The sequence below is a fragment of the Phodopus roborovskii genome, unplaced genomic scaffold (assembly GCF_943737965.1).
Source record: "Phodopus roborovskii unplaced genomic scaffold, PHOROB, whole genome shotgun sequence".
Lineage (NCBI taxonomy): Eukaryota > Metazoa > Chordata > Mammalia > Rodentia > Cricetidae > Phodopus > Phodopus roborovskii.
The window spans coordinates 25,202,759-25,220,667 of record NW_026126434.1 but is presented as its reverse complement, the minus strand read 5'-3'; the positions used below and the strand labels follow the sequence as shown (position 1 = coordinate 25,220,667).

At 51.2% G+C, this 17,909-nt stretch overlaps 1 protein-coding gene across 1 annotated transcript in view; it reads left to right on the top strand.

Annotated features, from left to right (window-relative positions):
- Window positions 1–3,104: 3,104 nt before the first annotated feature.
- The window catches only part of Glp1r (glucagon like peptide 1 receptor), a 34,713-nt gene continuing 19,908 nt past the window's right edge, over window positions 3,105–17,909 (top strand). The window contains exons 1-3 of the mRNA XM_051187063.1: window positions 3,105–3,307; window positions 10,163–10,259; window positions 11,441–11,548. Of these exons, the coding sequence (XP_051043020.1) occupies window positions 3,230–3,307; window positions 10,163–10,259; window positions 11,441–11,548 (283 nt within the window). The 5' untranslated portion in view covers window positions 3,105–3,229. The remainder of the gene's footprint in view (window positions 3,308–10,162; window positions 10,260–11,440; window positions 11,549–17,909) is intronic.

The following is a 17,909-nucleotide window of genomic DNA, read 5'->3' as shown; positions in this document are numbered from 1 at the left end:
TCCCTGCATCCACATCTGTCTATAACTTGAGCTCCAAGTAATCTGATGGCCTCTTCTGGCCTCCACAGGACACTGCACATACATGGTGTCCATACATACATACATGCACACACACAGACACAAAGACACACACACACACACACACACACACACTAAAAATTTAATGTGGTAGTAAAAGGGATTTGTTAGATTAGTTTGCCTATATGGTCCAGGCAACATGACAATGGCTGTCTCATACTGGAGAGGCTGAGAATCTGGTAGTTTCTCAGTCCACTAGGTTGGGTATCTCAGCTGTCCTCCTAATCTTACCCTAAAGACTTGGAGGATTCTTGGAGAGCTTCTGGTCTTCACTCTGTGTCAAAAGCCTAAGAAAACTTATTTTAATATCATCAAAGGACTGTGTCAGTAGCAACTATAGGGTAGATGAACTTGCCAGCAAGAGTGAAGATAAGTAGGCTAAAAGCCAAGCCTTCCTTCTCCCATGACATTTTATCTAGGCTGCTACCAGAAGGTGCCAACAACATTTAGGGTGGAGTTTTCCACTTCAAATAATCTGACCAAGAAAGCCCTTCATGGACACATTGTTTCTTTTCAGTTTGACAACCAAGATTAGCCCTCACACTCTTAAAGTCAATGTGGTGAGGTGTATTGAGAACTCCCCATCTGTCAGTGTGGGAAACCCTTCACCACTCCAGAATTCTGTGATGAAGGATGTCATCAACTGTAGTTCTTAACCCTTAAACTAGAATCAGAGTCCCAAATAATATTTCTTCAATATGTATTCAGCCTTTCTGAGTAGTGGTAGCACATGTTTTTTTTAATCACAGCACTTTGGAGGCACAGGCAGGCAGATCTCTATGAGTTTGAGCCTAGCCTGATCTACTTAGAGAGTTCCAGGACAGTTTGTGGTATGGTGTTATTAGCAATGGAAGCAGACAAAGTAATAAAAGATGCACTACTTGATCACTGTTATGGGACATTTGTACACTGTGAAGATGTATTTGTTGTGTGTGGTAGTTTGAATTTATGGCCCCCATAATCCCATAATCTCATAAGAAGTGGCACTGTTAGGAGGTGTGGCTTTGTTGGAGTAGATGTGGCCTTGTTGGAGGAAGTGTTTCACTGTGGGATTGGGCTTTGAGGTTTCATATACTCAGGATACTACCCAGTGTGTCAGTTGACTTCCTGTTGCCTCTGAGTCAAGTAAGTGCTCTCAGATCCAGCACCATGTCTGCCTGCACACTGCCATGCTCCCCACCATGATGGACTGAACCTCTGAACTGTGAGTGAGCCATCACAATTAAATGTTTCCTTTATAAGAGTTGGTGTGGTCATGGTGTCTCTTCACAGCAATAGTAAACCCTGACTAAGACACTGATTGGTGTAATAAAAAGCTGAACAGCCAATGGCTAGGCAGAGGTATGGGTGGGACTTCTAGGTAGAGAAAGGGGAAGTAGGAGATCTAGGCATGTGAGAGATGCCAGAGACATTGAGGAAGTAGGATAGGCAGTACATGACAGAACATAGATTAATAGAAATGGGTTAATTTAAATTATAAGAACTAGTTAAAAACAAGCCTAAACTAAGGCTAAGTTTCCACATTTAATAATGGGTCTCCATGTCATTATTTGGTATCTAGCTGGCCGGACAGAAAAAGACCCATTACAAACTGTGCCCATGACAACCTGCAGCCTCTTTTGGAACTAGGGTGACTATGGGAGTAAATTCTGATCAGTAGGTGGAGAATTGATGGCTGGTATGTTCAGGATACATTCCTGTGGGTATTCAGCTGGTCCTTTGCTGCGGACTAGACTTTTGATGTCATGATTGGGTCTAGAGCAAGCCACTTTGTGTCATTTGGACAGATGCCTGGAACCAGAGACCCTAAGATCTGGAGACCCTCATGGTCAGAGAATGGCTACTCACTCCACCCTGGGCTGAACCCCCAGCCTTGCTTTCTGTAAAAGCCCCAGTTACATAATTTTGGGGAGTGGGATTTTCTTTACTGACAGCTAAGCAGCCTAAGCCTAAATGCACACAGAGAGACTCACCCACCCCCTGAATGGATCCTGCAGGTTCCTTCTTCCTCCATGGGATGGAGTCCTGAGTGTGGAGTCCCATGTTCCTCAAGATTTTGAGAAGTTGTGTTCTCCAAGAGGTACAGCTATGCTCACTGTCTCCCTTCCCTTCTAGAATGGTCCAGATTAGCCCCAGGCAGGTCCAGGGCTGGGTAGAGCCACACCCAACTTTCATTACACTAGTTCTTATTTCCTCAAAAGCGTTAGTTGTACCCTCTTTGCTAGCCTGTCCCACTTACTGACTCGAAGAATAGGTAATGAGTTGACACCCCCCCCCCCCCCCGTACTGTGTGCCAGGGCAAAAGTGGGGAAAAAGACAGACCAGAGTCTCCACAAAGCAGAAGGCAGAGTGAAGTGCACACCGAATGCCAGTCATGATGCATATGATCACACCTGCACAGTGGATATAGGCTGCAGAGGTTGGGCAGGGAACATTGGTCAAGTTCTAGAAAGACAGACACCTTCCAGCCTCAACCCTCTCCATCCTGCAAATTTCTAAAGTTTCCAGATAGAAGCGAACCTGAGAGTCCTCCTTGGATTTCCTATCCCAATCCCCACAACCTCAACTCCCAGAACTGCCCAGAAGATTGGGTTTGGGATAAGGAGGGGACTGGGGAGATAAGTAGTCACACTAGGTTGGATCTTCCGTCCCTAGACACCAGCAGCCTGTGGGATACACTTTCCTGGAGAAGTCTGCTAAACACTGTGACCTTGTTCCAACCCTACACCTTCCCGGGACTCAGTTTCCTTTCAGCACAGACTTGGTGGGGGCGTGGCTTTCTTTAGTTGAGGGGGAGCCTGGAGATCGGGGTGCGGGGGTGGGAGGCGGGCCGCACTGGTCGCAGCGAGCTGGCCAGGCGCACGCACCGTGGGCGCTCCAGAGCTGGTGGCTCCGCTCCTGCGGTTCCTAAACCTGAGTGTTGCCTGTAGGGAGCGCAGCGTCCGAGACTTCCTGGCCCGGGACATTGGTGGCCCGCCTGGCCCCAGGCCTCCAGAGACCCAGGCGGAAGACAGCGGGGACCCCGCCCGGCCCCTCCCGCGGGCAGGCGGGGCGGCCCCACATCGGACTCCTCCCCCGCAGCCCGGCAGGGATCAGTCGTGGCGCGCGGTTCCGCAGGTGGCAGCTATGGCCCAGTCCTGAGCGCCCCGCCATGGCCGGCGCCCCCAGCCTGCTGCGCCTGGCGCTCCTGGTGCTCGGGGCGGTGGGCAGGGCCGGCCCCCGCCCCCAGGTGAGCCCCCGGGACCCTGGCGACAAAGGGGAGGGGGATGCTGCGGTGGTTTGCGGGCGCCGGAGCTAGTGGAGGGGCCCTTGGACTTGAGCGAAACTCCAGGACCCCAGACAGGGGAAGTGCAAGGTTCAGGGGAGAAAGGGACGAAGGAGTTGGGAGGCCCAGGTGGAGAATGGACACCTGGTGACTATCCTCATCATGACAAGATGCCCACTTCTCTGCCAAAGCTCCTCTGCCAGGACACCAGCTGCCCCACGGTTGCCTTGCTCTGACTTCCGCGACACATCTTTGTCCTACTCTCACTTTTCCAACTCCCTTTTCCAAAACCCACTGTCCCTCTGTCTTCCTGGTGTACCCAGGACCCCTGTGGTGCCTCCCCCTACACTCAGGTCCTCTGTTCTCTTGTCTAGGGGGTACCCAGGAATTTCTGGAGGACTGAAAGGGCCTGGTTATGGAAACCTAGCTCCTTCCCCGTTATTAGCCCCTCATTATAGTCTTTGACTCATAGCCCCAGGGACCCTGCCAGTGGCAGCTTGTTGTCCTTCCTGATGACCTCCCAGGTGCCACTGGATTGCAACCCCCACCCCAGCCTCTGCAGCAAACAAGCAGCAGGTTCCCTGCTCCTGAATCAGTCAGACCCCCCTCTCACACTCAGCTGGCACCCATTCCAGTCCCCCTTTGATTAGTAACCCACCAGAAAGCATACTGGGACACACAGGAACACCCTACCTCCTTGGTGTCCCCAAAGAATAGGTTGCAGCTGGACTCTTGAGGACTCTTCTCTGACTCTCTCTGTCCTGCCTGTATGCCTTGCCCCAGACTGCCCTGCCCTGGGCACGATGGTCAGCTACTTGTAGAGAGGGTCATTGTTCAAAAGTGCCAGGACACCCCTGAATGAAAGAGGTCCAGGCCTGGTCTGTGTCCTGTAGAATGAATACTTTGCTCGTAGTCTCCTATGTCCACAGCTAGACCTGAAGGACTGACACCTTTGGGGAGTGGGCCTGCACAGGGTTGAACTTGGTGTGCAAAAGGAGAGGCTGTGAATCCAGTTGTGTACAAAGGTTACCTCCCAAGGAAGGTGCCAGCACTGTTTCAGCCCCCAAATCCTTTTCCAGATGAATCCTCTTCCTCCCCCTGTTCTCCAGGGCCAGCTGATCTCGAGACACCTTCCCCAGTCCCTGGCACCTTCCTCACTGTACCCTCATAGGCCATGGCTTTCCTGGTGACATTGGGATCTTTCCAGAGCCACGATTGCAGATCCACTGCTGAGTTCCCTTTTGTGAGGCCGGAAGGTGGGGGTGTGAGCCTCCTGCTCCAAGGCTGCTGCAGGCCAAGTTTGGAGATCAGGTTGGGGATGAAGGAATAGAGAGCCAAGCTTGGGGCCTGCCTGTCTTCTCCCCAACTCTTTGTCCAGATGTGAACCCCCTTGCCCAGAGGTGTTAGGTTCCTTGAACCTCCTCACATCATCTCACTCTTGGGCCCTGGTTCACAACAGCACCTGGGTGGTAGAAAATGCAGGCAACAAAGAGACACGCTGGAGCTTTTGATGGGGTGCCCTTATTATGGGGGTACTGACATCTCTTGACTGCTGCAGAGATCCATGTGACAGGCAGCTTTGAGGTTAGATTGCAATAATTACAGCATGACCTCATGAGCACACAGGAGACTCAAAACTAAATTTTGTGGTTTACTTTCTGTCTATGAAGTCAGTAAGATTAGAATGTCTCCCTTCATGTTACTCATGGTGAGGTGAGTGCTTAGAAACAGGGTTCCCTAGGCGATGTGGTCCAGCAGCTTAGGAACCAGGGAAGCAGAGTGTAGGCCCCAGCTCTTGGCTTGCACCTTCCTCCTGGGGGGCATGAAGGCTGAAGGAGCAGATCTGGCAAAGCCAGAAGTTACTTCCTTGCAGGATGAGGGAGGCTGAAATGACTTCTGCAAAATGTGGCCTTGGACTCCTCTTTCCTGTTCTCACAGACCCTCCACGGGGGAGATGGGCTACTGAGAAGACAGGCAGACCTTTGACACTTATAGTTCCGAACAGATGGAACTGAGAGCTTACCTTAGCTCTTCAGCAGGGACCCTTGATGATCCCAAACCCCAGTTTCTTACCAGTAAAACAGGGGTCACAGGATCTACTGTGGAGGGATGGAGGGACACTGAGGGGAGTAAGGCATTGATTGGTACTGAAATGGCAGCTTGAAGCCTCCGGGAGAACTGTCCTTTGGAACCTGGCGTGTCCCCAGGCTGCAGAATAGAGCCTGAAGCAGAATTGTGGGAAGCCCCTGGCCTCTGCACTCCAGCAAAGGGCAGTAGAGGCTGAGGCTATGGTGTGGTCTGGGTGGACTTTGTCCCTGGCTGGGCTTCCTTCCAGACAGGGACCCAGCATAGGACTGGCCAGGAGCAGTCAAGAAACCACATCCTGTCCTCCAGTGCCTGTGCAGAGGAAAAACAGGCCCTTCATTTACTGCACCTGTTCCTGTCCTTCGCCAAATTTGTGTGTGTGTGTGTGTGTGTGTGTGTGTGTGTGTGTGTGTGTGTTACACAGAGATGCATATAAGGTAGAGATAGATTGGGAGGTAAGTGTACAAGGTGTACAAGAGCCTGTTTCTCAGCATATTTATTCAGGACCCTTTGTGTGACAGTCTGGATGGGAGTCACCATATACACAGCAACATATAAGCATATAATCACATGTCCAACAATGTGTGTGTGTGTGTGTGTGTGTGTGTGTGTGTTGGTATCCTGTCTGTACTGTGCTTTGGGAAAGGTATGGGATTGTGTGTGACAGTGTTTATGTGTGTGATTGTCGGGTCAGATATGTGTGTGTGTGTGTGTGTTGGTGTGTGCGTTTGTATGTGTATGTGTGTGTGTATTGGTCATTATTTCAGAATATGCCTGTGTGCCTGGAAGTCTGTGCATGATGGTGTGGGGACAGGAGACTCAATGTCAGGACCTCAATGCCAGGAACATCCCTGAGGGTGAGGGTTATTGTCATTGTCGTGTGACAGTGTGTCTGTGAGAAGGTACCTGAGTCTGAGAGAAGGAGCTTGCAGCTTGCCTTGTCCTGCCCATCTATCTGATCAGGACCTCAGGAAGGACCTTAAGAAAACAAAACATGGACACAAAAATTAGGGCTCAGCAATGGGAAGCATGATCCAGGCTCTGAGAGGGGACCAGAAGAAAAGTATGATGCCCTGAGGAGGAAATGGCAGAGGAAAACAGAGTTGAACCTGGGGGTGGGGGTGGTAGAGGGAGGGCTCTAGGAGTTGTCTTTGGAGTCCCCTTTGCTCCTCCTGAGGGGACTGCCTTCTTCCTCAGTGGTCAGGCGAGACTGAACACTCTTTTCTCCTACCCCTCAACCTAAATGGTTCCCAGAAAAGGAGACGCTGAGCTTGTGATGATGTCTTGTGCCAGGGTGCAGGCTGTGGACAGAGCAGATGGCAAGCACTGTCTGCAAGCTCTGAGCTCCTTGGTGTTCTATCCTGCATCTCTTGCTGTTTCTCCTAGGGACGTCCCTTCCTTACTGTCCCCTCCTCCTGAACATTGATCCTCTTTTTTTCCAAGCACTGTAGAAGTGCTGGTCCTAGAAATACTGGCCTGCCCTGGCTCCTGGGGCTCCCAACCTACGGTCCTAACCAACATCACTGTCCTGGGACAGCCATGTTAATCTCTCCCTTCTCGGAGCTTACTGAATTTAAAAGGAAGATCCCCAGATTCAGGAAGCCAGGCTTAGGGTTTCAGCCTTTCTTCTAAACAGTAGACTCCTCAGGGCCAGCCTCTCCCATGTGCCAGGGGTCATTGTAAGCAGTAGCTTAGTTGTCATGGTCCTGGATTCGTGGAGTCTTGTCACTCCTTTGCACACAAGCAAGCTGAGGCTAGAAGCTAAAATGTGCCCAAGATCACAGACCTAATTTATGGGAGAGCTGCAGAATCGAGTGCAGATCTGACCCCAAAACTAGGGCTATACACTGTCTGCCTTGTCACCTGGACTGGAGGGTCAGTGGCACCCAGTGGCCCCAGCTTCAGCAAGGCTTATCCCAGATCCTGTCTCTCTTCCTATTCTCTTTGCTTAAGAATTGCACTGGACATCTCCGTGGATGAGTGTGTGCACATGTATGTGTGTTCATGTGGGGAGGTACACTAGTTGTGGCCATGCATGCATGCATGCATGCATATGTGCATGTGTGTGTGGGAAAGAGGTCACACCGGAGTGGTGTTCCTCAAGAACCATACACCTTTTTGTTTATTTTGTTTTGCTTCTAGGATGGTGGCTTCTGTCTCTGGGACCTGGGGCTTGAATATCATGCTAAGCAGTGACCCTCAGGGACCCTCCTGACCCCACCTTCCCAGTTCTAGGATTAAAAGTATTTGTCACTGTACCCAGCTTTTTACCTGGGTTCTTTGTGTGGAATTTAAACTTTCATGGGTTTTCAGGACACACTTTATAAGTTGGGCCAGCTTCCCAACCTGCTCACCTCTACACCTTTGTGTCGAAATGCCCATCTTCCTTGGTAGTCCAGCCACCATTTTCTCCTCCTGTACCTCTCAGCCCCTAGATTAGATGACCCCTTAGGTCAACACTGTGACCTGCCCTGACCCCTCCCAGATGTCTTATACCACTACCTTCTTGTATAATATGTCCTGCAAAACATTTGGCTCCAGCCTCAAACAGCCCAGAGACCCTCAGGATAGTTTGCCCAGTCTCCTCTACTCACCACCATCTAAAATGGATACTCTATGGCCTGGGGGGGTGGGGGACAAGGCCCTATCCTAATAGAGTCCCAGTCTAAAGTTAAGTTTCATGTCTTTATGAAACTTAACTCTTAGTCATTGTCCAAGCCAAAGCCTTTTTGGAAACTCCCATGGTGGCTGGCCATCAAGGTCTTGCCTCCAGCCTCTGACCCCTCCTCTCCTTTGGAGATGCTGGTTTCTTGGGCCTTCTCCACACTCCCTGACACACCTGCTGCCCTAGTTCCCAGTAATGACCTTGCTTTCTGCCATTTCTACTAAGGGCAGCTATTGTGGATTTCCCCCCTTGTGGCAGCTGCCCCCACCTGCATCACTGCCTTCAGGGCAATGAGAATAGAGGAGGAGGGAAATAGGAAAGGAAATGGGAGAGGTGGCACTAATCCACTGTGATTTAGTCAGATGAATCTGCCACCCATCAGCAGTGGCTCCAGGGACAACACCACCTTTGCTGTTGGCACATTTGATTTCCTTTTCTTTTTCCTTCTCCTTCTTTTTCTTTTTATTCTCCAAGCAAATAATCATGACCTTTGCTCCTAGAAGATCTTGTCCTTCAGGGCAGTCTCACCAACACACTTAGAGATGTTGGTGGCATTCAGAGGAAGCTTGACCCCTCCCCTTTTCTGGAACTTTCCATGTCACTAGGAACAAGCACATGTCTCTGTGTTGTTCTGTGGTGATGTCATATGAACTAGGACTCTGCTCAATCCATGGCAGGCTCACCCAGAAGTCACATCTGGTGTGAGTGTGTGTGTGTGTGTGTGTGTGTGTGTGTGTGTGTGTGTGTGTGCGCGCGCGCGCGCGCGCGCGCGCGAACTTGCGCACTGGGACCCAGGGGCCCAGGGGCCCAGGCATCTGAAGCCCATCAGTTTCCTGTGTGTATCTTGTGGTTTCAAAAAGTGAACTTCTGGGCAGGAGAGATGGCTCATTGGCTGTTGGGTGGCAAGTCTGATGATATGGGTTCAATCCTCAGGATCCCACATGATCAGAAGGAGAGAACCAACTCCCTTAGGCTGCTCTCTGACCTCCACATATATGAAGCACACTGTGGCAACACATGCTGTCTCTTGTGTGTACCCATCCACATGCATACAGTCCTATGCAAATTTAATTATGTATAAATCCCAACTTTAATGCAAGGGGCTTTTTGTTCATTTTGACATCTATTACTTCTAAATGGATAATATTTATAATCTGTAAGGGTGTTTGTGAAAAAAATTAAAAAGCACTACAGCTCAAGGCTGGCTAAAGGGAGCATTCAGAAATATGCAGAGGGGATGTGCTCCATGGAGAGGGTCTGTTGGTGCTACATGCTCAAAAACCAGTGCTGCTAAACTTACTTAGGCTCCTATCCTTCTGTCACAGGTAGGTGGCCACCTCCCAGTTTAGGCATAGCTTCATTGTTCTGGACCTGTCTGTCTTCACCCTGTCCTTTCCACCTCTTAGCCTCCTGAGACTTAGAAGCCAGGCTGCATATCAGAGCTGCATTGTGTTAGAAGAGACACTGGGGTATGGGAGGGTCTGCCAGCAGTTGAGTCTGGCAGGAGGAGTGGGTGATAATTCTGGCTCTTATAAACCCTCAGAGTGGCTGTATCCTGCATCCTCAGGGTGCTGCATCTTTGGGTATCCTGCATCCCCTCAGTCAGCTACTGAGCTAGGTGACTGTGTGCCAGCCTTATCTCTGCTTCCCGAAATGCTGTGTGCCTTTGATGGAGTCTTCTCTTGACTCTCCTGCATGACCAGACAGCAGGAGGGGAGGAGCCCCAGGCTGTGATGCAGTCTTCTCCCTCAGGAAGTCTCTCCTTGTTCAGGGTAGATGAAGGGCAGATGGGACCATGGATGAGTCACATAGTTTCCCTCTGCACTCTCCTTCACCCCAACTCCTTAAGCACCAATCGTTTAGACATTTGCTGGGTACTTACTGTACATCATGGGCTGGGTGACCATAAAGGTTCTGCCTGGATCCCCAAAGTGGCGGTCACTTGCTCACTCCCTTTCAGAAGTTCCTGGTGAGTTTGGTCCCTTGGAGATTAAGAAACCAAGAGGATGAGGTGGGATTGGATGGGGCTGCTGGAGCCAGGGGACCTCCATTTCCTCTTTTCCTCTTAGGGCGCCACTGTGTCCCTCTCAGAGACTGTGCAGAAATGGCGAGAGTATCGACGCCAGTGCCAACGTTTCCTCACTGAAGCACCGCCTCTGGCCACAGGTGAATCCCATGAGCCCTCAGGCCTGTACTCCATAGAGCTCTGGGGAGGCTTTGAGGCAGGGCCTTAGTTTGTGTTCCTTGTCTCTCTAGAGTGCTGTCTGCCTGGGCCTCTGTCCTGGCGACCACACTCTGTCTTTAAGGAGGTGCCTTCCTGACCCCTTCCCACCAGTTTCCCAGCAGGCAGCTTTGTGGGGACTGTTTTCTTACTGTCTTTACCTCTAGAGCAGGTGCCCCATTTTCCATTCTGTGTTCTCCTCAGCCCCTCCCTAACTGTGTATAAATTGAAGGCCTGATGGACCATTTATACAAACTGATATTTATATTTTGAGACAAGGTCTCATGTAGCTCAGGCTGGCTTCTGCTTCTCTGTGTAGACATGAATGTTTTTGAACTTCTGATCCCGTCTCTCTACCTCCCAAGCATTGGTATTCCATGCTTATGTACCACCACACCTGGCTTATGCAATGTTGAGGGCCAAACCCAGGGGCTTATTCTACCAACTGAGCCAACAGGAGTAAACCTTAGGGAGTTTATAGCTCAGTTTAAAGGTCATAGCATTGGAGCCAGCTGGGCTTGGGTTCAAACCCCGTCCTTCTCTGATCATCACAGTGATCTGGAGAAGGTTTACTCAGCCTCACAAGCCAGCATTTCCCTCTCATCTGGGAAGAACAGCTCACAAATGGCTTATAGGCGATGCCTGTTGAGCCCTTACTATATTCCTTCTTCTAAAGAACATGTCATAGCAAAACTCCGTGGAATAGGAAATGCCTGCATTGCATAAAGGAGGCTGCAGAGCTGTTAAAGAACTTGCTTAAAGTTCTGACCCTGATGATTAACAGGGTCCTTCCTTGGTCCCTGCCCTGTGGGGACAGTGATCACTTCCAGTGATCCCTATGGGAGAGTGCTCAGCATCTAGTGATCCCTGTGGGAGAGTGCTCAGCATCCAGTGATCCCTGTGGGAGAGTACTCAGCATCCAGTGATCCCTGTGGGAGGGTGCTCACTTCCAATGATCTCTGTGGGAGAGTGCTCAGCATTTAGTGATCCCTGTGGGAGAGTGCTCAGCATCCAGTGATTACTCTGCAGAGTTTGGGGGACTGCAGCTTCCACTGGTTGGGGAGGACATAGGAAGGAAGAAGAAATGACAGCCTGGGATTCAAGGACTGCTCTACTGCCTCTACAGGTCTCTTCTGCAACCGAACCTTTGATGACTATGCCTGTTGGCCAGATGGGCCCCCAGGTTCCTTCGTGAATGTCAGCTGCCCCTGGTACCTGCCCTGGGCCAGCAGTGGTGAGTGTACTCTTCCATGTTCCCAGGACCCTTGGGCAAGATAGGACATGGTCCTTTCCTGTGGGACCCAGTTCCTGCAGCCCAGAATTTCCTCAGGCCCTTGGAGGGTGGACCACCCTTTGATAGAGGTTGGATGGTCAGCAGTGGCAGGTGTTGAAACTGCCTGGGTGTCCTAAGTCTGATGCTTTTGCATGCAGGGGTGGGGTACAAATTAAGACAGAAATGAGACCCTGCTGACCTCTCAGAGGGAGGAACAGATCATGGGGGACAGGAAGGAGATACCCAGGGAATGCCATTGCTCTGTGTGTGTGTGTGTGTGTGTGTGTGTGTGTGTGTGTGTGTGTCCTAGAGATGACACCTCAGCCCTTCCTGACTTTTAAAGGCTCACAGGTGGCAGTACTGAAGGGCATGGTGGGCTGGCCCCTCAGACCTTGTCCAGCCCGCCGCTGACCTGCAGGGGAGACTATACTGGGAAAAGTATGACTTGGTGGGAGATTCACTTCCCACAGAGCCATCCTGAGGGCCAGGATGCCCATGACTGCAGGGTGTCCATACCTGCAGGGGGACCATGCCTATTGCTCCATCCCAGTTCCCATGCTGAGGCTCTGTGGAAGATAATGAGGACATGCATTCTTGCTGCAAGGAGTTCCAATGTCCAAGGAGGGGGGAGAAAGACACTGTGTGTGTGTGTGTGTGTGTGTGTGTGTGTGTGTGTGTCTGTGTGTCTGTGCGTGCACAGGCGTGAGTCCACAGTATGCTCCTTCATGTAGAGGCTGGAGGTCAACTGTGGGTTGTCCTCGCAGACTGTCTACTTTGTTAGTGACCCTGGGGATCTGCCAGTCTCAGAGTCCCCGGCACTGAGATCACAGGCACAGGCTGTCATGCCCTACTTCTTACATGGATGCTATGGCACTAAACTGAGGTCCTCATGTTGCATGGCAAGCACAGAACTGAACCCAGCGCAGCAAAGATATCTCATAAAGTAATGATTGCCAGTAGTTATAAATGTCTGTGTCCAATCCTATTGTAGCTGCTGCCTGGGGGTGTGCTTGCCTGGATGAGGAAACTGGGACCCTGAGAGATTTGAGTCTCTTGTTCTAAATGAGGTGGTGACTGGTGGGATACTGAGGACTTAGTACTTTTCTTGGCCATTATCTCAGCCTTCAAATAAGCATAGGAACGAGGTCAGGCTGGGGAAAATTTCAGCGTCTTCTTGGAGGAGGTGGCCTGATGGGCCAGACATGAACATCTCTTCAGCGTGAAGTATGATCTGATGGGGCTCAGGCAGGCCTTCTAGAGAGGCTCTACACATCTTTCCTTGTGCTACTCAAGACAAACCAGGGCCTGACAAAGGCAGATTCCAAGCGGATCATTGACCCTTCACTCAGAATTCCTCAGCGTATGTTGCCTGTTGACAGGCAAGACACTCATTCAATCCTGCCCATAACTCCCAGAGGCAATTACTTTCATTTCCCTCCCGTGGATGAGGAATCTGGAGCACGGAGATATGACATGGCTTTTCCAAGACTCACAGCTAGCTTGGCTGGGAAGACCTGGGCATCAGTTCAGGAGGGTGGGTTACTCTCTGCTTCTCATTGTTTAATTGTTGAACCAGGGCTTCCCGGGGCTTCCAGGTCGAGAGACAGGTGAATGGTCTGAATGACCTTCATTGGCTGGATACACATTAGTAAGGGCAATGAGAGTCTGCCCTTTCTGTCTGAGCCACGCAAGCCTTGGCTATGCTTGTTGAGGTGAGACTGTGTGGTCAGGAGCAGTTCCTAGACCTCTCTGTCTCTGGTTTGTTTGCTCAACACTGGAGCTGGGATGGAGCCAAGTGATGTGGCTGGGAGAGGACTGGAGATCCTTGGGGGAAAACCAAGTCTTCATTCATTTTTTTTCCCACCCGCCCTCTGTGCCTTGGCAACTTCCTGCATGGCACACACAATTCCCTGCCTGGAAGATTTGGGACCACTGCTTGGGCATCCTGGCTGAGCCCCTAGACCCCAGGGAGCCAGGCGCGGGACAGAGCCTATCACTCAGCACTAAGCGCCCCCAGCTCTGCCTGCGACTGTGGCTCCATCCATCACCTTTAATTTTATTTGAGCAGGAAATAGGTCCTGGTGGTGCCCGTTTATGAGCGAACACGGTTTTATTGCTTTCTCCATGAAGATAACGGCCTCTGCACAGGCCCCCTGCCAGCCACCTTCCCTCCTTTCTCCCCAGGCTAATTTACTCCCCTCCTTTCTTTTGGACACCCTGATCACCAGCTCTGCCTCCCCTCTCCTGAGCCGGGGACCCACACAGACACCCACTGGACCCACAGAGTGCAGTCACCATACTAGAGGGGCTTCCTAACCCCACCCAGGGCTGTGGGAGATGAGGAGGGGGCACCTCTGAGCATTCTTAGCCTGTCCTGGGGAGCAGCCTCACATCGGGAGCTGGGGACAGGGAGACCATAGGCAGGTCTTGTCTTGGATGGGTTCTCTAGAAAACTTACCCAATGGGGAATATGGAGGGAATACAGTAGGCAGAGCTCCGCTCCCCCAAAGGCCTGAGTAGAAAGGACTAGGCTTGGGGCCAGGGGTCCCCATGATGGCTGGAGTTGGGGTAAGGAGACCACGAGCACTGTTCCAGCAGAGGGCAAAGCTATGGCTAGAGCCCCAGATGCCAGCAGGGCATGGGGTGAGAGAGTGATACCCAGGTTCTTCCCTCTCATCCTGGCATCTTCTGCTGGTGCCTCCTGTTGAGCAAACCCAGGAATGGAGGGCAAGTACTGTGTGGTGCAACATCAAAGGGGTCAACTTCTGGGCTTCAGAACAAGGTGGGGGAGTGGGCAGCCTCAGAAAGAACTAAACTCAAACCAATGGCCATAGTTGAGCTAAGTCCTTCCCAGGAGCCTGGGTACACTTGTGTGACACAAGCAGAGGAGTTGCATGGATCCGAAGGGGTCAGCCTTATGGTCCAAGCAGAGGCAGCTGGGGAAAGTCTGAGATGTCTTTCTCCTGGGGTGTGACATTCAGGACAGGTGACCTTGAGCCCAGACTGAGAAAACAGGTAGAGGCAGAAGGGAGGAGGGCAGATGCTCAGGGGGCCACCTTGGTCACGAGGCTAAGACCCCAGGCCTCAGAGGTGCACAGTGTCCCAAGAAAACCAGTGCAGGCCATGCAGTCTGATCCTTGTCATTATGGACTGGGGCCCCAGAGGGGGTAGAAAGGGCAGAGATAGAGAGTAGAAGAGGACACTGACTGGAGGGAGAGTGTTGTCCACACAGGACAAGCCAAGAAGGGCGAGTCTTCGAAGGTCTCCAAGGCCTTCCAGCCAGTTGGCTGTCTTGGGACCTTATGGCAGCCACATTCACTCTCCAGAGGGATCCACGCCTTACACATCATCCCAGCCTCATTAGCCACCCCTCTCCAGGTTCCTACCTGTTTGTTAGCTTAGTTCTAATTATATGAGGGCCATAAAATGCTTTTAAAACAGCCTATCACTCACAAGTCTTAGAGACTCTTGACAGGTCACCTCCCCTGAGTAATGCTGAGCCTGGGAGCTTTTAGAGCAAGCCAGGGTTACCAAGGGGAGGCGGAGGCCCAAAGCCTTAGGAGGTATCAAGGCCTCCACTGTGACTGTGTGTCGAAGGCCTACCATGCACCAAGCAGTTCCTGCATGTTCTCCTAGGAAGGGCTCCCATTTTACAGATGAGGTCACTGAGAGCCAGGAAGCTGATGTAACACTCCCGAAGTGCTGCAGCTGATTAAGATTGGAACCAGGATTTGCACTTGCGTCTGGACTTCCGATCCTGGCCTCTTCCTAAGCCCCGATGCTCCAAGCTTCTCTTTCCCCCACCTAGAGCTGACCACTGCCTTTGACTCTGACCCATCCTGTCACATTTTGGAGGGGTGCCAACCTCACTGACCATCAGCATCTCCATCTGTGAAATGGGGGCCCCCAGATCTTGCCAGCCACCTCTGTTGCCAGGGTGCAGGAGTTAATAGATCTGTGAGCGGCTCTCCACAGCTTTGAGTGCCCGCCGTCCACGTGGAAGGGTGGCTGTTAGCTTGATTACAGATGCCGTGGCAGCTTCCGGGAGGCGAAGTGTTTAATTGGGGGTTTTATTTCCAGCACCAGGGGCTGACTTAATGAAATATGCCTGGGCCTCCTGGCATGTGGCCGCCTAGTTGTCTCCTCGTATTGACTAGACCAAGCCAAGCCCATGGCTGTGATTAGCCAGCTCCTCACAGGCCAGATAAAGCTGCGCTGATAAGCAGGGCTTTGCCCAGACCACCAACCTCCAGCCAAGAAGGGCATTGGGGGACCATGGGCTCAGCCACTATCCAGCTGTGGCTTTTAATGTTTGATGTTAATGAGGGCCAATTGACAGATGAACTTGCAGGCTGCGCTTCTCTGGGACACAGTGATCTCTTGACTCTAAGCCAAGAAGGCACACATCCATGCTCACACTACCTTCCCACCACTAAGCTGGCCTTGAGCAGAGAGCCCAGAGCTATGCAGGTTGTCTGGAAGCCACAATGGCATGTGTGGAAATCCAAACCCAGGGGAAGGACAGAGGAAAATGGCATCTGGCCATGATTGACTCTTGGCACAACTATGGCTCCTAAGTTTTGGCTCCTGGAGGCAGAGAGCTGTGAGTTAGAATCCTGCCTGTGCCTCTTCCTATCTTCCTGGTCTTGAGCAGACCTCTTGGCTTCTCAGAGACTCAGTGTTTTCATCTGTAAAACAGTTGACTTGGTAAGGTGTGGGCATACAGTAGGTATTCAAAACTTGATTCTGTGAGTAAATAGCTTTCAGAGGCAACATACAGTGTATGCAGGGAGGAAGCCTACAATAGTACAGTGCCTACTGTGTGCACAGTGCATGTATGTTCAGTGCCTAGTGTGTGCACAGTATATGTAGGATACAGTGCCTCTTATGTGCACAGTACATGTAGGGTACAGTGCCTCCTGTGTGCATATAGAGTTCAAGCCTGCTGTGTGTAGGGTACAGTACCTACTATGTGTACCATGTTTGTAGGGTTCAGTGCCTACTGTGTGTACAGTGTATGCATTGTTCAGTGCCTGCTGTATGCACAGTGCATGTAGGGTACAGTGCCTACTGTATGCTGGGGTTTGTGTCAGTTGTGGGAAGAATCTAGTGATGATGTGTTTCCTCCATTCTCCTACCACCCAAGGTCCCTTCTCCCCACTCTACACCCCACTTCCTGCCTTCAGACTGCAGAGCAGACTCAGCATTCTTAGGGTGTATCTATAGCCAAAGACAGGTCTTGTTCTCTACCAGAAGACTGGACTCCCCTTAAAGAATTATAAGCGTCCATGAAGCAGATAGGAGAAGCATTTGGGCACCTGAGGGTGGCCCTTCAAGATGCTAAAATGTCCTCCCCTGTCTTTATGTGTACTCTGTCGTTTGTAAGCCCCTTAGAGAGCTTCTGGGGCTCAGTCCACTATGCACCACTGGACAAGCGTTCGTCAGATTCTTGGGGTTTTGTTGACGTCCCTGGAAATGCAGGTTTCAGGCTAAGGAGGCAGTTTAGTTGGTAAAGTTAGGGCTCGAGTTTAGCTCCCCAGTGCCATGTAAAAAACTGGGTGTGGTGTGGGGTGCCTGCACAGGGGAGGGGCTGGCTGGTCAGCTTGTCTAACTGAATCAGGGAAAGATCCTATCCAAAAAGTAAGTTGGTTGTGCAGGAGACACCTGGCATCCACCATCAGCTTCTAGTCTCCATGCACACACACACACACACACACACACACACACACACACACACACCCCTGCACACTCTTGCATGTGCACATACGTGTTCTTTAGGAGGCTCCTCTAATAATAGTAACACTGCAAAGCTGGTTTACTTGGATGGTATTGGTATTCATGAAGGGAAGAGAGAAAGAAGGAGAAGGATGTGAGGACTCTCCACACTGGGTGCTGAGTGGCAGGGCTGGTGCTGAGAATAAGACCTGATTGACAGGTGCATGGCTGCACTGGAAAAGGCTGTCTCATAACCAACAGTAAGTCTCTCTGGCACAGAACAATGGTCTCAGAAGTTGAGAGATTGGGTTTCTGTACTGAAAGGCTATCCCTGGGGTGGGCGTCCCTTGGGTATGCCTCCCACAGGGTACTCTACTGTGTACATATATTAAACCTATTGACAATCTATCCACCTCAATACTGACCAAGGGCTGCTGGTGACTTCTGCAAAGCCCTATCCCCTTCCTCTCCCCCACCTCTCCTTTCCACACTGCCTGCCGCCCATAGCCAGTCCTTTAGGTCTTTCGGTCTTTAAACTATTTTATTACGTTTATTTGCTCACTTAGGGAAGACATTGCTGCAGCTGTCAGAGGACAGCTTGCAGGAA